This window comes from Typopeltis vanoorti, chromosome 10 (genome assembly GCF_054136105.1).
Source record: "Typopeltis vanoorti isolate ZY-2024b chromosome 10, IOZ_Tvanoo_1.0, whole genome shotgun sequence".
In the NCBI taxonomy this organism is placed as follows: domain Eukaryota; kingdom Metazoa; phylum Arthropoda; class Arachnida; order Uropygi; family Thelyphonidae; genus Typopeltis; species Typopeltis vanoorti.
The window spans coordinates 31,745,282-31,773,094 of record NC_143558.1 but is presented as its reverse complement, the minus strand read 5'-3'; the positions used below and the strand labels follow the sequence as shown (position 1 = coordinate 31,773,094).

The 27,813-nt window shown below is 35.4% G+C and overlaps 1 protein-coding gene across 9 annotated transcripts in view; it reads left to right on the top strand.

Annotated features, from left to right (window-relative positions):
• Positions 1-27,813, top strand: part of Ufd4 (ubiquitin fusion-degradation 4-like) — an 831,523-nt gene that overhangs the window by 719,095 nt on the left and 84,615 nt on the right. For all 9 annotated transcript variants that reach the window (XM_090399614.1, XM_090399612.1, XM_090399618.1 and 6 more), the window contains 2 exons: positions 9,529-9,666; positions 14,495-14,733. In XM_090399614.1, the coding sequence (XP_090255740.1) occupies positions 9,529-9,666; positions 14,495-14,733 (377 nt within the window). The remainder of the gene's footprint in view (positions 1-9,528; positions 9,667-14,494; positions 14,734-27,813) is intronic.

Below are 27,813 nucleotides of genomic sequence, written 5' to 3'. Positions count from 1 at the left end.
TTCTCGCAACATGAGAGTCATACAGAGATAGTTTCAGCAAGATTTCAAATTGGATGCCAATAAATGGATTCAGATTTTTGCCACATGAAACTGTCTGCATGCATTTTTGCAACAAATTGACCTAAACTAGGACAAATGGTAATCCCATTTGCAACCAAAGCAAGGTTATTGGGACTCATATTTGACTAATAATTAACTTGTCTACCTCGTGTCTGTTTGAGATGAGTCGTAAGGAAAGATGAACATACTTCGCACTCTAGCTTCTCTTGGGATGTGCTCAGTCATCATTGCTCTGCTTATAGCAAGCAAATTAGATTAAGACTCAATTGAAACTATGGGCAGCAAGTCTTTGCTTCTGCCAGAGGCAGTACAGATTGCAGATTAATTCAACATTCACAAATCTTGGTGGCATTAATGTTAGCTAAATCAGTGCATATATATGAATTTTGAATTGAGAAACCGATTAACATATTATTTATTAAAAACGGATTGCTCCCTTTGTCTACTAGCATATTATTGGAACACACTGAGCAGAATACTCTGATTTTGTGCTTGTCTACACAGTTCAAAATTAGAGGTTCTAGTTAGGTGTACAGATTCTAGTTAGGTCTACTGCTGAGTCTAACCAGGCAGCATATCTTATCAGATGCCCCACCAGAATGTAATGCTGAGCTGAATATAATAGAGCTGGGATTAAATTACATAAATCTGAAACCCTACCAAGGGTGCATTATTTATACAAATTTAGTAGTTCTCTTTAAGCATGTAGATCAAGGAAACAAGCTTGTAGATCTACTGCTTAGTCAGTTTGTTATTTAAGATACTCTCCTCTCCTATTCTGTAATTAAACTTGCACAAACTATAATTGGCATTATAGTTTGTGCAGTACTCTTAGAGAGGAAGTTGCTGCTTATCATAGCATAGTGTATTCTAATCACAAACAGCCTTCTGTTGAGAATCTATGATATGCCTTTGCATGAGTATTGTTTGTCCATACTTGACCATTCATAATATCTTAATTGACTGCCTTCATTATTATAACATATACAATCAGTCAGTCAGTCATTTTAATGCTTTTAGTAATCTACTTGAACTTATACACTCAGCAGATTTTATCCCACTTGACACATAAGTGTTTTTAAATTTTTAATGTTTAGAATATTATCATCAAATTTCTGATATGTATCCTCAGGCCATGCAGATTGTATTGCAATTCACAATTCCACCAAATTAATCTGTTCTCTTGCAGAATTCCAATGTTGTTAGATATATTTTGGTCTTCTAAGGTACTTCTTAATGTATCAATACACTTAGATCTTGGTCTTCTGGTTTTTAATCCTACCATTATGGCAACAAATGCTGGTTTTGCTAACCTTTCCTCTCCCATTCTGTTTGTGACCATCCTACCAGAGATTACCTTTGTTTACATATTCTTGAATGCTATCAATGTCAAATTCCTTCCTAATATTATCATTTCTAAATATGATTCAACCATTGATGCCATTTGTTCACTTTCCTAATTTTACAGAACTCTGTTATCAGTAGTCTTTGATAAGCTGTTTTATTTCTAACAAAGCTCACAGATCCATAAGTTAAAACTGGTTTGAACACTTTTTTGGTATGTAGCTAGTTTGTTGGGTAGTTTTTATCTTATTCCATATTAATTTATTCATAAAATTCATACTCAACACAGAGTAGACAATCATCCTGTGTATTTCTGTTCAGGATGCAAACTAGACATTACTATAACAGTGCTCCAACATAATATGCACATACTCACATGGAGAGAAGACCTAAAAAGAAGACAAGTCTCATTGACTCTTTTATTGTTGATAGTATTATTTTCATGCTGGTTCAGGACACAAGATTACTTCCCATTTGAAATTTTTTGTATAATCACTTGGATTTAAGTAAGATAAAACTGAATATGATATTGAAAAGAAAAGTGTGGAAGAAACTTTTAACAAGAACCAAAGTTGAGAAGCATTTGGAGGTGAACTGTAGACATAAATACACAAATATTATTCAAGAAAAAAAACTGAAGAGTTTGAAAACAAAAACCAAATCTTTGAGTTTCAGTGGTAGACCCTGAAGAAAACATTGATACATCAAAACGTTCATTGTCGATCACACGTTATCGCGTGGCCGTCACTATCAAGTAAAAAAAAAATTGGCCACCGCACGAAATTCCAATTTTCAGCTTGGCAATGAACGTGTTAATTCAGCCAGAGAAGTATATGATGAAGTTGTCTGCATTGATAGAAAAATCAGAACTTTATGGTGGTCTCATCTCATGTAGTTAAAGAGGTAGCCATGTAAAAGAAGAAGGCATATCAAAAGTTTCTGGTAAGTCATCATGTATAATGTGAGAATATACAGAAAAATGTAAGAAACTGAACTGTTGTAAAACAAGCTAAACAAAAGTCGTGGGAAATCTTTTCTAAGAACATAGAAAATAAATATCAGGAAGGTGGCAAAATATTCTGGAGGCTATTGAAAAAGCTTAGATATGTTAAAAAGAGAAGTGTAAAAGGAATCACACTTCAAAGAGATGTGATTTTACACATCTCTTTTTAACAAAAGATGACATGTAAACTGTAGATGAAGAAATTCTATATCTCTAGAGTATTTTAAAAGATTGCAGTGATAGCATGTTGGTAGAAAATACTCAACAGGAATAAATATCAATACCTGAAGGAAAACTATCAAAAACCTGAAATGTGGAAAGGCAGCTGGAGTAGATATGTGACCAGAAATGGCTCACATATGGAGGTATAAAAGTTTTGCAGTGGCTACACTGCATAATTGAGAATGCCTGGTAAGGAAGTCAAATTACAGAGGAACTTCCCTGCTGAGTTTTCTGGATAAGATTTATGCAGCCAGACTTGAGAAGAGTCAGAAAAATTGTGAAGAGAAAAGTGGAGAATAGAAAAAAAGTGGGTTCAGACCAAATGGAGGTTACTGGGTTCAGATTTTCACTTTAAGACAAATAGTTGAGAAATCATGAGAATATAGCATTCTAGTTTGGATTTCTGCCAAAGAAATTAAGGCTATTAGACTTGTGTGCTATATCTGTAAATTGCTATTTTTCTTCTGGCCAATTTGTCTGTTCAGTTGGGTTGAAAAACCCAGGTTTCCAGGAGAGTAAACCCTGCTACTGTCCGACCACAGATGTGAGACCCCCTCGACACTTCTGCACATGGCAGAAGAAGGTGAATCTATTCCAATAATAGGGTAATCGATGAGTTTCATGGGATGAGTGTTTATTGTTAATATACATTGGAAAATTAGCTTTTCTTTTATGAAAATTCTAGTTTTTGAAGTGGTAACTATTTTGCTTGTATGGGAAATTTTACATATAAAGCATGTGATTTTGCATGTTGGTGACAAATTTGTACATTGTCTTATTCCTTTCTTCCCTTCAAAATGAATTAATTCTTCTTGGCACTGTGCCAGCCAGGGTTCTTGCATTTGTGGTCGGACAGTACCACCATATGCGACTGGCTATCTTACTTTCACATAAAATGTCTTAGCACCCTATGAGATTGAAACCTTGGTCTTTCCAATCAAAGTGCATCGAGTATATTGACTGAGGGAAATAATTATTTGGTTTACATGGGACATTATATTGAACAATGCATAGTTTATATTTCAGTTGTAAGTTGTCAGTTAGTATTGAAGAAAGTTAAGAAAGATAGTTTGTTGTAAAACCACAATACTATGCATAACCACAATAATATATATGGATCACTTTATAAAGGAAAGTGGCATTAAACCTAATATCAAAATTGAAGATGTTCATTTCAAATTTGTATGCAGGTAATGTTATATTCCTAAATAAATCTAGTACATGTGTACTGATTCTGCAACTAAATTGAATACTTGCTCTAATAAATTTGGTAAGAAAATTAGCAATAAAATGACAATGACAGAAAAAATACATATCCTGCTTTTTACAATTGAAGGACATTATCTATATCGACTGAGGAGAATATAACAGAGATCTGTGTTTAATTTTGGAAAGGCATAACATGGTGCCAAGAGAAAAGCTGTTTAAAATGCTACAATTATATGGTGTACTTGGGACATTATATTGATATAATATCCTAAAATAATAGGGAGAAACATCAGCTGCATCCTGAATGGAGAAACTGTAGATGTGAAACATTTCAGCTATTGAGCACACTTTTTAGTGAAGATGGCAAATTGAATATGGAAATAGACAACAAAATTAACAAGGCTGGTATGGTAGTAAGTTAACTGAATAAATTTATGTGGAATAAGAGGGAGATTAGTCAAATCACTAAACTAACTCTATACAAGACAATCCTCAAACCAACTTTAACTTTCACAATGCAGTCCATAAGTCTTAAGATTTGATTGGTTGCACCTAGAGTACTGGAGTGATCTATCAGCAAATGCACTAAAAATGCCTAATAAATCTCCTGGTAATGATCTTATCTTTGGTCATGTGGTCAAACACCTTGGCAAAAACGCCAAAGAACAACTTCTGGACATTCTCAATACCTCTTTGCGAACAGGCAAACTTCCAAAAGAATGGAAAAAATCAGTTATTGTACCCCATCCTGAAACTTGACAAAAATGCTGCAGAATGTCAAAGCTATAGACCTATCGCATTAACTAGCATACTCTGTAAAATTACTGAAAGAATCATGCACTCCAGGCTCATGCACTGGCTGACAAAAAATAAGAAAGTTAACTACTACTAAACTGCCTATAGAGCCCATCATTCAACAACAAATCAATTATTCCACTTCTGCCGAACAATAATAGACTCATTTCAAGTAAAACCAACAAAAAAGACAACTGTCACATTCCTTGATATGACTGCTGCTTTTGATCGTGTTTTAATTAATACAAACAGTACATGATATTTGAATTAGAGGAAACGTTTTAATCTGGATTGCTGATTTCATTAGAGGAAGAAAGATCAAGGTTAGAATCAATGATAGAATCATGGTTAGAATCAGCAATATCAAGAAAGCGGAGAACCTGGGCTGGTGTGCCCCAGGGCTCAGTACTCAGTCCCTTACTATTCCTTTTATATGTCAATAACATTCATCCCTACCTTACAGAAGACATAAAAGTAGCTTGCTATGCAGATGATATAGCCATCTGGCGCATTAGTGCTAAAATCAGAGGAGATTCTAAACAAATCCATGAGAGGATTAGAAAAATGGTCAGATGAACTTAAACTCAAAATCAACCCAGACAAAACAAAACTAAACACCTTTAGTACAGACAGGATAAATAGACATTCCGACAATCCCATTGTAGGATCAACATGATCCACAACAAGCTAATTGAAAAAGTCACAAATCCAAAATACCTTAGTATTATGCTTGATCAAGAATTATGTTTTGCACAACACATCTCTAACACTTCCAACAAAGCTCTAATAAAATTAAATATACTGAAAAGGCTTTGTGGAATAAATTGGGGTGCAAATCCAAAAATCCTCAAAACTACTTACACTACACTAATAAGGCCAATAATGGAATATGCAGCACCTATCTGGTCACCTTTGGCCTCATTGGTAAAGGAAAAATTAGACGAAATACAAGAAAAAGCATCCAAGATTATCATTGGTGCAGTCTCATCCACTAACAACATCAGAGCCCAACAGAAATGTGGGCTCGATCTGCTGGAGGACAGACGAAAATTTGCCACCATAAAATTCATAAATAATATCAGAAGCTACCAAAGCAATCATATCTCCCTAAAAACTTATGAACATTGGAATCAAAAATGCAGACTTCACAGATCATCAACTTTACAATATGATGACACTATCAAGAAGGAAATAGATTTTGATCAGCTAAATGCCCACATAAACAAAGAACCTCTATTTTCCAGTCCTTTACCTCCATAAATCTAAACCTTACCAAACTCTGTACCAAAAAAAATAAAAAATAAAAAATAAAATGCTCAAAGAAAAAAGGCCTAAATACTATTGAACTTCTTTCATCTTCCAAACAGGTTATTTGTTATACTGATGGATTATCAGACACTAATATGATTAATGGAGGTGCTGGTGTTCTCCTTCTACTCCCGAAAGGTGAAAAACTTTCATTAAAAGTTGGATCTGGTAGAATTGCTCCCAATTTTACCAGCAAACTTTACGCAATAAATAAATCACTCGAAACCTACTTAAAATTATCATCATCTCAGCAATCTGAGGGAATTATAATTTACAGTAACTCAAGATCAGCTATGGAGGCAATCAAAAATGGCAATACCAAGCTCACACAAGACACCCATAAACTCTTAAATCAACTAAAGTGTTTAGGAAAAAGTTGCATTTTACCCTGGATTCCTGCTCATGTAGGTAGTGATTACAATGAAGCAGCTGCAGTGGTGTAGCTAGAGCTTTTGTTGCCCGGAACGGTCCCTGAATTTGCCACCCTCTCAATACACACCAAAAATGTTACAAAAAGTCAAAACGATGTATTGGGTAAGGTTCAAAGTTGCCCTGCCCCCAGCTATGCAACTGAGCAGCTGATAAATTAGCAAAAGAGGCCAGAGAACTCAACCAAGAAACTCACATGATAACTCTTGCTGATGCTAATGCACTAGCAAAAGCTAAACTAATTCCACTGAAATCTGTGATACAACATCACATTTTCGAAATCAATGCTGACAGAAAGACCTCCACCACGATAGCAAGACTTTGAACAGGACATTATAGAGGAATGAAGATCAATACAGATGATACGAGAACATACAGAAACTACAACTGCCCCAGTACTGAACTGACACCCACTCACATCTTTACCTATCCAACAATTACAGCAGCCTTGCAAGAAATAGATCCTTATCCTGAACAACAGCTCTATACAAACAAAATCATCGATATAGTCAAAGCAGTTCAAGGAGCACATGGAAACATCTAAGACTCTTCAAAGAACAAGACAAGTAAAATTGCCAAGAAATGTCTATCTCCCCCCCCCAGAGAGTGGGGTTAGTTTATGTTCAGTAGTTTGCAAATTATGGTGTCAAGTGCTTTTTCTTTGTATGTCATGGATGTGAAAAGTGAACAGAGAATTGTGATTCAATTTTTGTTTTAAAGTGGGTTTTTCTGCTACAGGAATCCTAGAAATGGTACAAAAGGCATATGGAATGAATCTCTGAACCTAACATCTTCAAACTGGATTTGCAAATTCCTGTCAGAAGGATGTCAGTAGAAAATGATGGCCACATTAAGTTTCCTGAACTCAAGTTGATGTGGCCGTCCCACATCAACTTAAGTTCAGGAAAATGTTGCTGTCGGTCAGTTAGTGAAGAACAATTATCAATCCACATCATGGATGATAGTGGTGGCTTCAAACATTACTGAGAGCATCATGCTGTACATTCTGAGTGAAGATTTTAGGAAGAGGAAGATGTGCATGTGATTTGTCCCACATGTGTACATGCCTTGACAATTGAGCAAAGAAAAGATAATCTCGTGATGTCACGTCAGAAATTATCACGATAGCGGATGCATAAAAAATGTGATTTGTATGTGACAAAACACTCATCTCCTGTAATGATTTTCTTTGAGAAAATCATTACAGGAGATGAGTGTTTTGTCTGTAATCCTAAAACAACACAACAGTGTTCTGAATAGGTTGGTGAGAGATCTCTCTGACTAACATCAAAATGATTTTATATATATATATATATTCTCAAGGTATGTTGCCCAGAGAATTCTTACTGGAGAGAAGAACAGTAAATGCAATATTTTATGAAGAGATTATGATAATGTGCTGCTTACAAAACTGCAAGTGACACACACTTGGACACACAAAATTATTACCTCCTTACTCATGGGGATTTATCCCCTCCAAACTATTTTCTGTTTCCCAAGTTGAAAATGAATCTGTAAGGCACCAATTTAGCAATCCAAAAAGTTGTATCTGATGAGTTAAAGACACTCGAACAAACAAATTTTCTGTGGCTCTTCAAAAGCTTGTATGAGGCAATGTCACGAGATTATCTTTTCTTTGCTCAATTTTTGGATTTTTATTTTGGTCCCAAAGCTTATGGACTGCACTGGGTATAGAGTTCATTTAGAAACACTTGATCAGGGACTGGTGACCATAGATAGGAGAGTTCCGAGAAAGATTAGATGAGATCAAGGGCATCATATTATCAAACAATATCATATTGTATTAATATCATAGATCTTTCTGTAGCTTTTGAATTTGATTAACTGTGACCATTAAAGAGCAGTTAGTCCAGTTGTGTGTGTGTGTGACCTAGTATCCCATAACTGTTGCTATCACTAAAGTAGAACTATAACTTTTTTAAATGGCTTTGTAATATCACTTTAATTTCATTATATTTGTTTGATAATGTATTTTTACTATCTTCATCTTTTTTATGTAGGTAAACAGTTCTCAAGTTTTAGATATTTACTTATCTAAACTTACATAAAGACTTCAATATAGAAGTGTGTGCATCATCTTTTAAATCAGATCGTAAATACAGAAAGGTCTCATTTTACGAAGGGAGTAAATTCCCAGCCTACTGTTCAGAAAGTGAATTGTTTGTTAATTGAGGCAAAGTTATAATGCATTTAAATGAGATTAGTTTCTTCAGTATGAATGACTTTTCCATCAACTTCTTCATTTATTTCATTAAACTTGGAGTTTGCCTTGTCCATGATTACTACCTGAGTTACAGGAATGTTGTTTTGGTTTATTTATTTCTATTCATTCAGCAGCTCTAATAATTTTCCCATTTTTTCCATTACTTCACTCCTTTAATATGATGCTCTTGACATTTTTGCATTAATAATTCCTACATGTGATTGCTTTATTTCATCTGCATTGCTGTTTCCTATTGTTGAAACTGTAGAGTGAATTAACTTCAATGCTTTACACTCATCAGAGTGATGCTAACCTGATTCAACATATCGAATTACTTCCATTTTTCTTCAATAGTAAGTGAACTTCTGTTTTTTTTTTTTTTATAAGCTGAGGAAAACGTCAAATCAGCTCTAGGTTTAGATGGCATTTTAAATTTATTGTTTAAATACTAATATTAGTAAAACTTTCACTTTTTTTTACTAGTCATCATAGCAACGTGCTTCACATTGGACCAAAATGTAAGCTGTTTTGTAATATCTGTCAACAATACCACAGAATATAAAACAAAAGCAATCATGAATGCTGCTGACATGCTGTGTTTATGTTAGTTGTTTGTTTTTTATTTTTTGCTGTTGAGTTTGAAATGGCCATTCTTGCTGAAAGGAATCTTAATTAAAATTAACTATATGAAAGAGGAATTTCTAAAATCTTCTAAGCTTTTTTAAATTTAATTTATAGAAGAATTCTCTTTTAATTGAATGTCTTTTGGCTTAATGTATTGGACATTAGAAGTGCAGAGAAACAGAAAAACTAGAGAATGATCTGTTTTAATAGTGATTAACATTGTTCAGATTGTCTTTTAGTTCTTGATCTTATTTTATCTGAGACAATGGCAAAATATTATAATACTCTCTCCCATTAATTTTGTTATCAGGTTGAATTTATTGATGAAGAAGGTACTGGTTTGGGACCAACATTAGAATTCTATGCTCTTGTAGCTGCTGAGCTCCAGAGAAGAGATCTCGGCTTATGGCTCTGTGACGATGATTACCATCATGCAACTGTTCTGTTGGTATGTTTCATTTCTTTAAGCTACAGTTGATTAACAGTCTGCAAATGGCTAAAATGAATTTATATATTTATTATTTATTTATAAATAAATGAAGGTTTTTTCCACTGTGTGTTGAAAATGTCTCATATATATGTATCATATATAGATTGATTCACAATTCATGTTTGCTATGAATTTTTCCATTTAATCCCTCGAAAACTCCACATACATACTGGATAAAAAAGAACCTTGTTTGTGTATCTCATTTCTTACTATTGGGTTAGCAAATAAGTTCGTTCCGTTTTTCAGAGTGGAATGAAACACATTTTATTTAATATATATATTACATACTAGTCAGTTATCAATGACCTCTTGCCATCTGTCCACCATCTTCATTATGCCGCGTTCATAAAACTTCTGAGGTTTACTGGCAAAAAACTGATCCAGGTGTCTTTTGACAGCCTCCTCATTAGTGAAGGTTTTCCTATTTAGAGAATTCTGAAAAGATTGGAATAAGTTGTAATCGGAAGGTGCCAGGTCAGGTGAATACGGAGGATGCGGCAAAACATCCCAGCCAAGATGTAACAATTTACTCCTGGTTGTTAACGATTTATGGAGTCTGGCGTTGTCGTGGTGTAAGACAACTCCTTTCCGATTTGCCAATTCAGGACGTTTTGTGCTAATTGCACAGGCCAGTCTCATTAACTATGAGCAATAGACAGTTGAATCAATCGTTCTGCCTGGCGGTTACACCTCATAGTGGACATCACCTTTATAATCCCACCACACAGAGCACGTGGTCTTCTTTGGGTACAATCCTGCTTTCGAGGTTGTTTGCACTGGTTCGCTCTTGTGACCCCCATGATCTTTTACATACCACGTTAAACATACAATACCCATTTTTCATCCCCCATAATCATCCACTTCAAAAATGGATTGTTTTCTTGGCGATGCTGCAGCAAATCACAGATGGATATGCGCGCAGTCATATTTATAGTCATATTAACACTGAAATTGGGCAACTGGCACGAGGCGCATCACTGACGTTGAACATGAACAGCTTACTTACTGAACTGTCAGTAAACATGAACAGCTTACTTACTTTACAATCAACATTTCTGCTCGAAATATGTCTATTTTATTTGGCAGGACTCTTAATATTGTCAGATCTTATATTTTGGTCTTTTAAAGCACTTCTAACTGCATCAATCCACCTACAGTATGTCTCCCCCCCTTTATCTGCAGGGGGTACCTGAAACCACTGATAGTACTGAACTCTACACACACACACACACACACACACAGAGACGAGGTGTGACAATTTAATTCCCAGAACAGCCGTGTAGTGTTGCCCGTGTGGTGATTTGGTTGGAGTCACATGGATAATTGTAGTTGTACATCTTTTAACTGATGCGTGTGTAAATCTCAAGCCTATAGAGTCATTTGCTAGTTGGCTATTGCAAAAAACAATAGAAATCTACATGTAAACTGGCATAAAAATATGTGATAGAAATTTGGAACAGCGTGTTAACATCAAATCTTATGTGAAAATCGGCAAAACTGCTACTAAAACGTTGGAGCTGTTTAAAGTGTCATATGGTGTGGGTGCTCTGAAAAACTCAAGTATCTTTGAGTGGATAAGAGATCCAAAGGTGGGTGAGAAGATGTGAACAATGACCTCGGAAATGGGCAGCCAAAAACAAAAATGACAGACACAAATGTGAACAGAGTGCAAGATTTGGTATGGTCTGACAGACGATGAATTGCAAATGAATCGAGAAACAGTCAGGGTAATTTTAACTGAAGAATTGGGTATGTGAAAGATTTCTGTGAAGTTTGTGCCTTAGATATCGATGGATGAACAGAAGCTGCGGCGGGTTCAAGCTGTGACTGATCTTTTTGCAAATAAGCACGTTTCCAAGAGTAATTACAGGTGACGAAACCTGGTGCTTCCAGTATGATCCCGAAACAAAGTGGAAACCTCGAGTTCACCGCAACCAAAAAAAGCACTCGTCACTTTCGCAGTTCAAGACCATGCAAGTGTGTTTCTTTGATCACAAGTGGATAGTCCACTAGGAATTCATTGAACAGGGACAAACGATCAACCAATCATGCTGTTTAAAGGTGCTAAAAAGATTACAAGATTCTGTTCAGAGAAAAAGACCTGAATTGTGACCTGACAAATGGATCATCCATCACGACGATGCGCCAAGCTATAGTGCACTCATCGTGAAAGAGAGTTTCTGGCCAAAACATCAATTATTGAATTAGGTCATTCTGCTTATTCACTCAACTTAGCTCCCTGTGATTTCTGGCTGTTCCCAAAATTAAAGACTGCGCTAAAAGGATGAAGATTTTCTGACATCGCTGATATCCAGCATAATGTGATAAAGGAACTCGAGTATTCCGGAAAAAAGAGTTCCAGGTCTATTTCCAAAAATGGGAACACTGTCTAAACCAGCATATGAATGCACAAAAGGGACTGATTCAAAGGCAACAGTAGCCACTAATGTATAATTCCGAACATAGGTTTTTTACAGGTGCATTCGGGAATTAAATTGTCACACCTTGTGTGTTATTCAATTATAAGAATATACTGTAATAAAAGTTATGTGGATGCAATCTTAGCCTACAATTTTTTTTTCTTTACTTATGAAGTGAATAACTTTCACCTTTTCACTTAAAGGAAGCATTTTATGGCTTCTCTTTGGTATATCCAAATTGCCAGCATCACTGCTCTTGTGCTTTTGCCACCATTATTAAGTAAAATAAGGGTTACTTGAGCACTGCGATACCATGACAGTCTATCTGATAACTTAGACGGCTACTAAATGACTAATGGATGGATAGCATATACAGGACAGCACCAGATTTCATCACGCTACTCAGAACAATGTGCAATTTAAAATTTATGAATTGTTTATTTCTGGCATTTTCATTTAATATTTTCGGACGAGGGTTAACAAGTGGATAAAATTAGACTGGAAGCCTAAAGTTTTATGAGGGGCACCCTCTTTGGGCGCTGTTGGGTGGGAGGCTTAAAAAATTAGTTTCCCAAATATTAGGAAATTTAGCTCAACTATATTTATTTAGATTAGGCTGTTTTTTAACTCTGCTACTGATCTAAAAAAAAAAAAAGTCTTGCATGTTTCTGTGCAACATAGGAGTCTTTTCCCATTTGTTTCTCTGCAAGATATCCAAAGTATGGTCAACTAGACCTGGCTAGCCATAGTTATGGCATCAGATGTATTTCTTGTGTTCTTCATTTGGTAGATGTTAGTAGGTCACCTGGTTTGACCATAGGGTGATAAATTGCGAGAACAAGGGAACCCTGTCAACATCTGAAACAGAGAAGGGGGGGGGGGGGTCCCTTAGAAAGTGGATAAGGGCACCCAGCATCATACGAGGTTAGAAAATAGTGCAGAGATTATATCTGTTTAAAGTTCTGGCTATTTTTTTCTGAGATGTCACAGATATAGGGAATAGTAATAGCATTTCTCTAATCTGTATATTGAGAACAATATGAGGAACAAGTATGTTATTGATCTTTTTGGCATTATATCCATTGGACAGGAAGGTCTGGCAAATAAAGGAGAGTTTGGCTGTAAGGGAAGCCTGGTTGAAAGCTCAGTTGACAAGGGTTTTAATGACAGTATATTATTCAGAGTGGTGATGATGATGATGGAAGAGTTTGCATACGTATATAAGTAGTGTGGTTACAGTACCTTGTTTTGAACTGGTTTCTGGGGTGCTGGATGTTCGAGTCTCTAATGTAGCTGAGATATGCAGTCAAATAGAGAACATGCCATCAGTATATATTATCCAGATAGAAGGTTTGAGGATGTGTCAGGAGCATGTTTTTCAAAATACTCCATATAGAAATATGGAGTATATTCCATACTAGAGGGGTAAGAGTCCCATGACTGTACTATCTATCTGTTTATGTATGTATCTTTCCAAGCGAAGTAACCAGTATGGATGGCAAAATTAAAAAGATCAATGATGTTGTGGAAGTGGGGAAGCATTTCTCAGTAAAGATAAAGTGTCAGAAAGTGCATATCGATAAATAAAAAAGGTGACATCAAAGTTCACCATGATATTGTTATTATTTAAAGCTTAAATTTGGATTAAAGATGTAAAATGAATGGAATTTTTTATATACCAATTAATATTTGGTTTAATCCTTTATCCAAGTGTAAGCAAACAAAGTTTGTGCCTAAAATATTTTCAGGACTGGGGCAACTCGTGATAAAGGTGGTATAAGTTCTGATCACTTGCTTTAGTATCCCATAATGCAAAGCACATATCCTTATGGGTATGTGCTCTGCATTATAGGATACTAAGGCAATTAATTAATTAGTAAGAACTTGATATTGAATGTTGCTGAGCTAATCTAAGGTACTAGCAGGGGGAGAATTAGAAAAACAGTTGTTTCATGCCACAGTGACATAAAAAATAATGAGAGAGTTCAAGATCTCTGTGGATTGTTACAGTTAGTAGCAGCACATTACAAGACCAAAATATAAGGTATCGAACAATATTAGAGTCATAACAAATAACATAATAGTTTGGAGAAAAATTGTTGTTTGGAAGTTATTAATAAACTCCTACTATAAACCATCATATTGAGGGTACATAGCAGGAGTTTGTTGATGATTATGATGAATCTGTTTTCTGCATAATTTCTTGATATATGTGTGTATGTGTTGTAATGTTTTTATTTCTGTCCAGGTTGCAATGCCTAAGTATTGTAATTGCTTATAAATTGTTGTTTTTACTGTTTTTGAAAGTGAAATGTATCAATTTAATATTAATTAAATTTTTAATGATTTATTTATGTACGTTTTAGCCTGAGAAAAATGACACTCTGAAGCCACCTGGTTTTTATATTTCAACAACTTGTGGTCTCTTTCCTGCACCACTTCCTCAAGACAATGAAGATATGGAAAGAGTAGTGCAATATTTTCTCTTTTTGGGTATCTTCTTGGCCAAAGCTCTACAAGACAATCGCTTGGTTGATCTCCCACTTTCCAGACCTTTCCTGAAGTTGATGTGTCATGGAGAGGTTTCTAGTAAAATTGGAGATAAGTATGTTGAATTTTTTGTTGGTTGCTAACTGTTTAATTCACTATATATATATATATATACACACAGTAAAACCCCGTTTTTACATTTTCCTGCCATTTAGGTCATTTTCCATTGGTCCCGTCTCTAGGCCTATTCTTACGATGTATTATTTTCCCGCCATTAACAACTTGATGTGGGTGTTATTTCCCGTGATTTGCGTTTTTTTCTCGGGGCGATACTGATTTTCGAATCGATTGCTGCAGAAATCTGTGCATTCCTGTTCCCAGGTGACATTACTTACTTTCAGCTGTAGTTTCGTTTCCGCAATCACGGTGACCTGCACGCTTGCCACAGTAATGTGATGAGCGATACTGTGATTTTTCAATCACAGTACGAATTGACATTGCAGAATTTCTGCTACGTAATTTAGCGTGTGTGAAAGTAGCTTTCAAGTTGCGGTGATGCATGTTAGTAACATAGAGAAAAAAAGACAGAAAATGTATTTCGGTAGAAAAAAAGATGGTAATTCTGCGACATGTAGATTGGCATTCCGGAACACGTGTGCATTTAGCAAAAGATCTTGGCCCTCTCCGTGTCCACTTTGAACACGACAGTAAAATAAAAAAAGCAAAAACAATCAACATATAAAGATTATTTTAAATAGATAAATGTAAGTAAGTCATCTTTTAGCCTTATTTAAACGTTTTTTTACACTTTTCTGCTATTTACACTTTTTTCCATCAGTCCCCTGAAAAGTGTAAAAAAGGGGTTTTACTGTATATATAGGAAAAACTGCTAGGGAATAAATAATTCAGTTTTATCATCAGAGATATCCTCTTTATTTCTATTTAACCAGTGCATTTTCTGGTATTGCAATAATCATGACATGAGGACTTGTAATTCCAATAAGAAATAATATTTTTGTGTAAAGTACCTAGAGTAAAACTCTCATCTGGTATATTCTTAATCCCTGATCATAATCATTTTCACTAATTAGACTGATTTCTGGTTGCAGCTTAATGCAGTTTAATGTTCATAATTGAAATGGAGTACTTTAAGATAAAAAATTTAAAACTTACCTATAAATAAATATAATTGAATTTATTAACTACTGAACTGGCCATAACATGTTTACACATCAATAATTACATGGATGCAAAGTATCCATTGAAGTTAATATAACACTTGGATACTACTGAAATAAGATAGATATGAAGCTTATATTTTGACATGTTTTATCCATGTGGCCATTTGGCTGGTTAATATGGTTCAATTCTTTAATGCAGGATGCAGTTTAAATTTAAATGAAAAAATTATAATAAACCATTACAACTTTCCTTCAGAGCCAGAGTGAAATTTCCAGTATGAATTAGTGGATGCCAGAGATTCCACATAGGGTTATTTAAAAAAGAAATATATTCCTTTAACACATGCACACTGGGTACTAGACAAATTGTATGGCATACTTGTCAGTGAGGCAGGATACAGCAAAATCATGAAATGTGCTTTCCAGAGAAACCAAATATATGTAGAAGGGAAAAGATTTTCTGCTTTCAGATTTTATAAATAACCATAATTGATCAAAATGGATCGGTGGTGCTATTAATTATTATGGTAGTGAATGAATTACATGTCATCCTATAAACTTTAGTTATGTATGTGTACATTAATGAAGAGCTTTATTTGAAAAAAAAAAGCAGAGGGGTTAGTTTAAAAAATAGTATGGCGAATAAATCCCCCCCTCCCACCCACCCACACACACACACATACTACCATTACACTGTGGAAATTTTCTGAAAACCAGTTTCAGAATAATGGATAAAGGAAATTTTTTCTTTTATCCATAACTCCAAGAATGAAAGAAAATAGTTTTGTTTTTGGAGTTTATTTCCATGAAATTCAAGAAAAACTGGCTAATCATAAAAGATTAGCAAGGCTTATCTTGTTTTTGAAATCACCAGAGGTAAAAAAAAAAGTGAAATAAATACTTGAGAAGCTTTATGCTGAGTCTGCATTTTAAAAAATTATGTATCAGCTTTATTTGAAACTCAAACATATCAGAAATGCTATTTTATGGGTTTTGGGATTTTCTGTTGTAAATTATATAAATAATAAAGTATCTAATTATTTTTATGAAAGGAACAGCTGCAGTTTTCCTACATAATGTTTAATTTATTTTTGATGACTGAACTGGCATGAAATAGGAATGAAAACTATCCATTATGTAAACAATAATATTCAGCACTAGTATAAGAAATAATTGAAAGTTCAATTAATTGATTGATAATTTGAATACACATGCAACCCTTTTCAAAGCATGATTCCATAAAGTTCTATTTTTCTAAAGCATAAAGTTCTATTTTTGTAGTAATCTCTCTCCTTTACTTTTGAAAATTAGTTTCGAAAGGCAAACTGTTTGCCTATTTGGCTATACAATGACACCACATATTTATTATCCTTTCAATAAATACAAAAAAGTATGGAAGGTATGCCACTAATAACTGAAGCATTCGTGACGATGTATTGTCATGTATGTGGAACCGAAACATATGATGAAACAGGTAGGTAACCTACAGCACATTTAGTGCAGTAGACAGTCTTAAAAGTATGGTATTCTTAATAATATGGTATTCCTGCCTCAGAGGTCAAGTATGGATCTTTTTCAGCTATAGGCCATGAAAATGTTGTGATCTCAAACCAGGTCAACAAAATTCATCTTTTACCCGAAGACTTTCGAAAACATCTATACTAGACATCTAAACATCTATACTTTTTGTAGTAATCTCTCTCCTTTACTTTTGAAAATTAGTTTCAAAAGCGAGATGTGAATGTACATCCTGCTAGAAAGTAGAGCTGCTGTCCTCTTGGCTAATGGTTTCGTGCAGTAAAAAGAGGATACATTGAGAATATTGAACTATAAACAATCTATCATAAAGTCCAGCACTTCTAGAAATCAGAATGAATTGTAATCAAACCATTATTCATTTGGGAAAACAGTTTTGCAATTGTGGTAATTTCAATACATAATTCATTCTTTAATTTTTTTTTTTTTTGTGGCTAAACTAGGACAAAAAGTTATTCAATTATCAAAAATGTTTAATCTTTAAAGGTACCTATGGCATGACTATAAGTAATAAATTACACGATAACCACAGTAATTAATTTTAATGAAATGAAAGTACAGATATTTCATACTGAAAATAACAGTACATCATCAATGTGTAGAAACATGCAATCAAAGGAACCAGATTACAAAGTATATACAGCAGTTTGTGGTTTAAAAATTAAAAACTGTTGCCATGTGCTAGAAATTAGTATTAATAAATAATATTATTAAAAATAGTATTAAACTATGGGGTGCTTAAGGGTCAAAGCTGTATAACTGAGAGGAGGAAACCTCCACATAGCCTTTAAAGGAATGTGGAGAACCGACCAGGGCTTATGACCTAATGTCCAATCCTCACCTTCTCGTGGTACACCCTGTTTGGTATCTACCTGGATACTGAACAAATGAGGATGGGCTGGCAATTTGGGATTTAGCCAACCAAATTATATTCTTAATGGCTTATTGCCGGCCTGGTTGGCCGAGTGGTTAGCGTATCCGCTCTCCAACCATACGGTTGCGGGCTCAAATCCTGCCACGGGCATGGATGTTTGTGATTGTCTGTGAAAGTACTAGTTGTGGTAGTCAGCAGTAGATGCCGTTGGTGTTAGATGATGAAGGTTGGTGGAGCAGTAGAGTAGATGCCCTCCCTCGATGAGTCTGTCGACTCCCTGGAGGTGTGATGTAATAATAATAATAATTAAACCAGTATACAAAATGACAGTACAACATGACAAAATTTCATGCCAGCTTTGGCGTCACCCAGTTAAACAAGACCCCCGTTGTTTTCGCAGGAACCAGGGTGAACAGCAAAAAGTCAGCTACTGCAACAAATCTGAAAGCACACCCCAACTCAACATCATGAGAGTTACAGATCGGTACTATCAACATAAGAAGCCTGAATGGCATAGAAATGGAGCTAGCTGAGGAATTAGATAAGTACCAGATCAACATAATAAGGGTGACTGAAACAAAAAAGACAGAAATTGGAGAGATCTTTCCGAGCAATAAATACAAAATGTCCTATACAGGCAATGACATAATGAGCAAAAGCTTGGTGAAGAACAAGCTGGATTCAGGCCAAATAGAGGCTGTCAGGATTAGATCTTCACTTTACCACAAATAGTTGAGAAAGCATGGGAATATAACAGAGATCTGTGTTTAAGTTTGCCTTTGTTTCTGTGTTTAAATATGCCTTTTCCAAATCGACAATGTGCCAAGAGAGAAGCTATTCAATACGCTACAATTATATGGTGTCAATGGGGCATTATATCAAGCAATACTTAGTCTTTATTTGAGTTGTAAGTCAGCAGTTAGAATTGAAGGAAGTACAGAAAGATGGTTTAATGTTAAATCTGGTGTGAGACAAGGATGTACATTATCTATATGGATCACATTAGGAAGGAAAGCGGTATTAAACATGATATATGAAAATCGGAAATGTTAATGTCAGCTCTTTGCTTTATGCAGATGATGTTATAATTCTAAATAAATCCGCTACAAGTCTGCAAGATTCTCTGACTAAATTGAATAGCTGTTGTAATAGATATGGTATGAAGGTCAGCAATAAAAAGACAAAGACAATGAAAATAGGCAGAATCATTGAAAATGTCAACTGTGTTATGAATGGAGAACCTGTGGAACAAGTAAAACATTTCATCTACTTAGGCACGATTTTTTCAGAAGATGGTAAACTAAATATAGAAATAGACAACAGAATCAGCAAAGCTGGTATGGTGGGAAGTCAATTGAATAAATTCATATGGAATAAGAGAGAAATTATTCGGAACACTAAATTAGCTGTATACAAGACAGTGTTCAAACCAGTTTTAACTTATGGATCTGAGAGCTGGGTCAGAAGTAAAACACTTGACCAAAGACTAGAGACCACAGATATGAGAGTCCTGAGAAAGATTATAGGCGTGAACAGATGGCATCAATAGCAATATCATATTAAAAACGAGGATATTAGGAAGGCACTTGACATTGTCAACATCCAGGAATGCGTTAGCAGAGCTAATCTCAGGTGGTATGGTCACTTAAACAGAATGGGCGAAGAAAGATTAGCAAAACAAGTGTTCTTTGCCAGGTTGGCAGCAAAACGACCCAGAGGAAGACCAAGATATAGGTGGATTGATACGGTACAAAGTGCCTTAGACGATAGAAATATAATATCTGGTAATGTTGGAGTCTTGACAACTAACAGACCGATTTGGAGGAAAATTGTGGATAGGACGTTAGTAATGATGTAATTTTTTTCATGTAGTACTATCATATCCTGTACACCCCCTTGAGGGTACATGGCAGGAATTTGATGATGATGATCTCAGGTGGTATGGTCACTTAAACAGAATGGGTGAAGAAAGATTAGCAAAACAAGTGTTCTTTGCCAGGTTGGCAGCAAAACGACCCAGAGGAAGACCAAGATATAGGTGGATTGATACGGTGCAAAGTGCCTTAGGCGATACATTCATAAGATCTGATAATGTTGGAATCTTGATAAGTAACAGACTGATTTGGAGGAAAATTGTAGATAAGAAGTTAGTAATGATGTAAATTTTTCATATAGTACTATCATATCCTGTACACCCCTTGAGGGTACATGTCAGATCTTTTCATGGAAAAACTTGAAAAAGAAATTCTCTCTGCAATCTCTCCGAGACCATCTACATGGTAGAGATATGTGGATGATATATTCATCATATGGCAAGACAGCTTAGACAACCTAAAATCGTTCGTGGATAAAATCAACTCAATACATAGCAAGATAAAATTCACTCTGGAAGTAGAAAACAACAACCAACTGCATTTTTTAGATATCTTGATAAAAAAAACAACCTAACAGTGTCAAATTATCCATTTACAGAAAGCCCACAGATACTGGAAGATATCTTCACTATACTTCAAACCATCACAAGACACACAAACTGAGTATTATCCACATGTTGAAACATAGAGCCAAAACGTTTATATCAGAAGAGGAGGATACACAGAATGAACTCTCACTAATAGCCAACATATTATCACAAAATGGATATCCTCAAAACATCATCAAAAAATATCTATACAATGACAACCCCAGACAAGAAGAATCCCACCGTCAGCACTTTTCTACTGTAGTGATACCTTTCATCGAGTCAATTTCTTATCAAATAGCAAGAATACTAAGAGCACACAACATCAGAGAGTGGTCTTCAAACCAACCACCAACATCAGACAAGTTTTAGGATCTCCAAAAGATAAAGTTCCGTTCTACAAATATCCAGGAGTACATTACATTCCCTGCTCCTGTGGTCTTGCCTACATCAGACAAACTTCACGAAGTTTAGAAATTAGACAAAAAGAACATGTTGGTGATGTAAACCACAACAGAAGCATCTCTTCCGCCTTAGCACATCATTTCTGCACGTCTAACCACACGATAGATTGGCAAAACAGCTCCATGTCATATCTCGATGACGACTACAGACATCGTGTATTTAAGGAAGCCACAATAGTACTAATAACCGGCGGAAACCTCAACAGAAATCAGGGTGTAATTCTAAACAGTTCGTGGAAAAACTTGATCCTCTCTCTGAATCAATCTGAACTACAGCTAGTCAGTAATCACATTACAAGTCTACAACAAACACGCATGCGTGATAATGAATAAGAACAATAAGTCATCTCTGTCACGCGAAACGTGTAACCATAGCTACTAGTTTGGTTTGCAATGTTTTTTATGTTCCTTTTAATTTGCATTTACTAACTTTCATATCTCCGTAATGCCTTGAAAAAGCCAGACAGTTTGCTGGCGAAACTGGTAGGTTTGAATAAATGTTTTTATTGTAAACTGGTCTGTATTAATAAAATTGTATTTCTATTATAAAACGACCAAAAATGTATAATTTATAAAGCAAAATAAATTTCATGTTTTCTTTATTTGTTTAATGAAAATAAGTTTGGCAGGCATGAATAATGCCATGTCTATCACTGTGGATTACTATATGTGAGAAGATATTAATGATGCTTTCAGTATTATGAATAGCCAGACTGTCTGGCCATGTGGTTAGATGTGGTTAGCATATCCGCTCTCCAGCCAAAAGGCTGCAAGTTCGAATCCTACCGTAGGCATGGATGTTTGTGATTGTCTGTGAAAATACTAATAGTGGTGGTGGTGATGGGCGGTAGATGTCGTTGGTGTAGATGATGATTGTAGTTGGTGAATTGACTGGTGGAGGCAGAGAGTTGTAGTATAGGTGTCCTCTCTCGATGAGCATTGGACTCCCTGGAGGTGTCATGTAATAAGAATTATAATAATAATATTTTCCTGCAGTTAGCTTTTTTATTTAATCTCACTCAGGTGAAGAGGAAAGGTTATATTTTGATTACGACGTCAAAATGACAAAACATTGTTGTAGAATATTTTGAATTTTCCACATCAGAAATAAGACGGTATGACATTCTCAGAATCATTAAAAAAAAAAAAAAAAAAAAAAAAAAAAAAAAAAAAAAAAAATCCATTTAACAATAATTTCAGCAATTACAGTAAATCATCATACCAGTAATTTAGGATATAGACCATTATTGATCTGTTCCAGTCTCCTTTAAAGGATATTAGCTAGATCTCCTTATCTATCTAATATCCTTTTTTGAGGTCTACTTGGCCTTCTCTTTCCAGTTGGCTTATATTTTATTATTTGTTTAGAATATTGGATGTTGGCCATTCGGTTTGCATGTTCTATCGAGTTTTGTTTATCTACAGTTTAGTTTAGTTTTTCTTCTATTGATTTTGTTTTTAGTTCTTTTAAAATATCTTTGTTCCTTTTTTGGTATAATAATGTGTATTTTGCAGTTCTTCTCATGAATGTCATTTCACTTGTTTTTATTCTTTGTTTATCTTGTTTGTATATTGCCCAAATTTCGCTTCCATATATAAGTAATCCTCGACTTATGATGGAGTTCTGTTCCAGTGTCTCTGTCGTAAGTTTAGGACTTTTTTTAATTCTTGATTTGTTTGATTTCTGTTATAATATTTTCATAAATTAGGTTTCTATTTAACTTAAAATGGTTAAAAATATATAAACTTACATAAACATTTATAAATTATTTATTAGCATATATACATATAAATACAAAATTAAGAAAGAAAAATTTAAGAAGAAAATACAAAAGCACATATCAAAAATAGTGCACTTACTTTAATTTGAAATTCCTTTAAATATTAGTTAACACAAACATAAACAAAAAACTTATTAATGATGTCTTTAATTGAGTAACTCACACATTTGGACGATATGGTTTTTTCTCGTGATCGGGAGTAACTTTTTTTTTTTTATCAGAAAATTGGTTAATGTTGTCTGTTGGTTTTATTTTTTTCCTTCATATATTTCGCAATAACATCTGACTGCTTCCCAAATTTGCTTTTCGACTTTGGCGAAGTGATCAGTGCCTTGTTTTCGAGTAGCTGACATCCTTGATTTAGTTTAGAAAATACTTCAGCTAATTCCTTTTACAGTAAATTTTTTTAACGATTTCTCTTCCTCATCTTCCTCATTACTCCTTTTCTTCTTCTACAACTCTTTCATTTTGGAAAATCAAGCCTTGATCAGTCAGTTCACCTCTTTGTGATCTGCTAATTCTTCTGTCTTTCTAGATCCAGTTTTTTTTTTGCAATTTCAACGATTTCTTCACAAATTTGTTCTAACATACTATGCTCATTGTACTCTTCGAGTGTCACCCGCGGTAGTAACTTCTTCCAAATTCCTCGCATACATTGCTCCGATACTTCCTTCCATAAAGTTCCAGTGTTCTGGATACATTGGTTAATATCGCAATTTTTCCAAAAATCACGTAATGTTATAGCATCATTGTCCATTGCTGTTATTGCTTGAGAAAATGTAGTTTTCAGATAATGTCTTGAATGTAGCAATCAAACCTTGGGTTGAATCACAGCTGTTGTATTGGGCGGTAGATACATCACATTTATATTTTCATTCTAATCACTGATGTGAAAAAGATGTCCTGGAGCACTGTCAAGCAGCAATGGAATTTTAAAAGGAATGTTTTTTTCAATATAGTAGACATGTACTTGTGGAATAAAACAATTTAAGAACCAGTCTTTGAATAAAATAATTGTCATCCAAGCCTTAGGTTTACTCCTGTAGTAAACCGTCAACTTATTCTTGTCAATGTTTTTCAAAGCTCTGGGATTTTTTGAATGGTAAACAAGAAATGGTTTTGATTTAAAACCAGCAGCACTTCCTCCAAGAAGAAGCGTATTCCTGTCTTTAAATGCCTTAAAACCAGGTGCTGTTGTAGCTTCTCTGTGAATGTAAGTTCGTTCTGGCATTCTTTTCCAGAACAGCCGGGTTTCATCTATGTTAAAAATCTGCTCTACAGATTGATCTTCATTTCGGCAGTTTCAAAATCGGAACTAGCAGCTTCTCCCGTTATTGATATGTTATGTAAGTTAAATCGGCTTTTGAATCGATAAAACCAACCTTTGCTAGTGTTAAATGTATGCTCTTTGTTGTTTCCTTAAATTGTCAAATCGGCTGCATGCTTTTGTTTGAATTGTAAACAAACCGAGAGGAATATTCTTGTTGATTTGATCATCTATCCATATCATTAAAAGTTTCTCCATTTCATGAATTGACCCTTCTCTTTTTTTGTTAAAATTGTACATTTCATATTAACTTTAGCTGCCTCCATTATTCTTGATTTATCTTTTATAATTCTTGAAGCAGTTGAATATGATGGTTTTTCTTCTCGTGCTATTTCACCAACTTTCTTTCCTTTGTCATATGCTTTAATGATCTTCATTTTAAAATCTAAACTTAAAGCTTTCCTCGCCTTTTATGTTGGAATTTTCATCAGTAGTATTTTCTCTTACTGGACATGATAGGGTTATGACTCCTGGCATTAGTTTCACTAATGCCAGGAGTATTAGGAACAAGAAGGAAGAGTTTTTGGCCATGGTTGGCACTTCCAGGCCACAGGTTGTCGGTATTAGTGAAACATGGCTGACAGAAGATGATAAAGCTAGTGGGATTGAATGCGATGGGTATAGCGTGTTCAGGAGTGACAGGGTGAATAAAAAGGGGGGAGGAGTGTTATTGATGATAGCTGATGAGCTTCAGCCAAGGAGTATAGAAGTTGAACTGCAGGATGGGGAAAAAAGCACATTTGAGGCTGTTTGGTGTGAGATACAATCTAGCAGAACAAAATATACAATTGGGTGCTGCTATAGACCGGGTGATGGAGTGGATGGTGGGAATAGTATGCATAAGCAAATAGAAGAAATGAATGGAAGGAGGGTAATTATTATGGGTGATTTCAATTATGGTAATATTGACTGGAAAGAGGAGAGGGCACATGGGAGAAAGGAATTGGATTTTATGCAGTTATTAAGGGACAACTATCTACGGCAACATGTATTGGAAAATACCAGGGGGCAGAGAGTGCTGGACCTAGTAATTGCAACTGAGAATGTGGCTGTAACGAACATGACCTTGTTGCCACCAATTGGTGAGAGTGACCATAAGGTCATGACTTGGGAGGTGGCTAAAGGAGTCGAATTTACAATTAAGACAGGGTATATGTGGAATTACCGGGCTGGTAAGTATGACAAGCTTAGGTGTGTGCTTGGCTCAATGCCATGGCATGTAAAACTGCAAGGGCTGGATGTTGATGGTGCATGGGAGGTGGTCAAGAACTGTTTGCAGGAGGCAATGGTTGACTGTATACCAAGAGTCCGAATAATAAATCAGGTAGGGGTTAAATGGATGAATAACACTATTAAGCTTGAGCTGCAAAAAAAGAAACAATTGTGGAGGGAATTTAAGGAGAAGGGTGACCATCAGGTGCATGAACAGTATAAAGCTCAGGCCAGGATGGTAACAAGGGTGGTAAGAAAAGCAAAAGCAGATTACGAAAGGAAATTGGCCATGCAGGCTAAAGAGAATCCCAAACAGTTTTTTCAATATGTTGCAAGTAAAAGGAAAAATGCTCATGGTAGAATGATCTTAAAAAATGCTGAGGGTAGGGAGGTAACTGAATCAGTCGATGTTGTGGAATTACTGAGCGAACACTTTGCAAGAGTATATCATCCAGGTGGTGGCTTTGCGGAAATGGAGGAACCAACAGCTTATACTGGAATTGTGATGAATGAGGTAGAGGTAACTAGTCTATTACAGAACCTCAATGTCAATACATCTGTGGGATTGGATGGTATACCAGCTCGTGTCGTACGTGAAGCGGCCAAAGAATTGTCAGTGCCCTTGACCATTATGTTTAATTTGAGCCTCAGGACTGGGTCAGTCCCAAGGGGGTGGAAAGAGGGGAAAATAGTTCCACTGCACAAAGGTGGTTCCAAGGCTGCTGTTGAAAATTACCGGCCAATCAGCATAACAGGAATCATTATCAAGGTCTTAGAGAAAATAGTCAAGAGGAAAATACAAGATTGGATAGAAGAAAATGGGATACTGTATCGGGGACAGCATGGTTTTGTGAAGGGTAGGTCATGCCTCAGTAATTTGCTCACGTATTATAACACAGTGACGGCTGAACTGGATAAGGGTAATGGGTTTACAGTGATTCTGCTGGACCTTGCTAAGGCCTTTGACAGGATACCACATGGAATTCTAATCAGTAAATTGCAGCATATGGGAATGGACATAGGGTTGGTGAGATGGATAGGAGGGTGGTTGACGGAGAGATATCAGAGAGTGGTTTACTCAGGAGTAGAGTCCACAAGACGGCCTGTGACTAGTGGTGTACCACAAGGATCTGTTCTTGGACCACTGCTGTTTAATTTGTTCATAAATGATATAGGAAAGGATCTGAGAGGAACAGTTCATTTGTTTGCTGATGATGCGAAGTTGGGTAGGGCAATAGTGAATGCAGATGACGTCAAAATTTTGCAGGATGATTTGGATAGATTGGAGGTCTGGGCTAGGGAGAATGGATGTCAATTTAATGTGGCAAAATGTAAGGTTATGCATTTTGGGGTGAAAAGATGGGAGGCAGTTTACTGCATTGGTGGAACCGTGCTCCAGGAAATTGATGAGGCACGAGATTTAGGAGTGTTGGTGGATAAGGAATTGAAATTTAGGGGACACATTGCAAAAGTGGCCAAATCAGCTCATCAAATCACTTGGTTGCTGAAGAATACGTTGACAAGCAGAGACAAGCAGGTTATTGTTCCTCTGTATCGAGCCTTGATAAGACCTCATCTCGACTACTGTGCTCAGATTTGGTCACCTAGGTTTCTTCTTGATGGGGAGGAGGTGGAGAGGATCCAGAGGCGAGTGACCAAGATGATAGCAGGTCTGTGGAATGAACCGTATGAGAACAGGTTGAGGATTTGTGGGTTGCAAAAATTGGTTGATAGGCGGAGGAGGGGAGATATGATTGAGACATTCAAATTACTGAAGGGTTTCTATAAAATTAATTCAGAAGATATTTTTGAGAACAGGGCTGGTTGTGGGAGGACTAGGGGACATCCATGGAAACTGGGCAAAAGTGTGGTTAGTAAAGGTGTTAGAGCTGGGTTCTTTACTTTTAGAGTAGTGAATGAGTGGAATGCGCTCCCTGAGTCTGTGGTGGATGCTGTGACAGTGAATGAGTTTAAGGCGAGGTATGATAGATACTGTATGAATGTCGAATAGTTGTGATGAATATGATTTGGGGCCTCCCTCGATGAGTCTAATGACTCCCTGGAGTTGCCCGTAATAATAATAATAATAATAATAATAATAATAATAATAATAATTTTCAAGTGTGTTTCTTTTTGTACTATGTTTAGATTAAGTGTTCTATTTGTCAGGCCTATAATTTGTAAAAATTTTGAAGTTTTTAATTTTATGTCTTTTTCTCCTTCATGTGATATTTCACATCCAAGATAACAAAGTATTTATCTGTTCTATTATTTTATTAAATATTTTTTTTTATTTCTTTATTTTATTTATAAATTATTTTATAAATTTTTATTTCTATTATTTCTGTTTTATTTATTT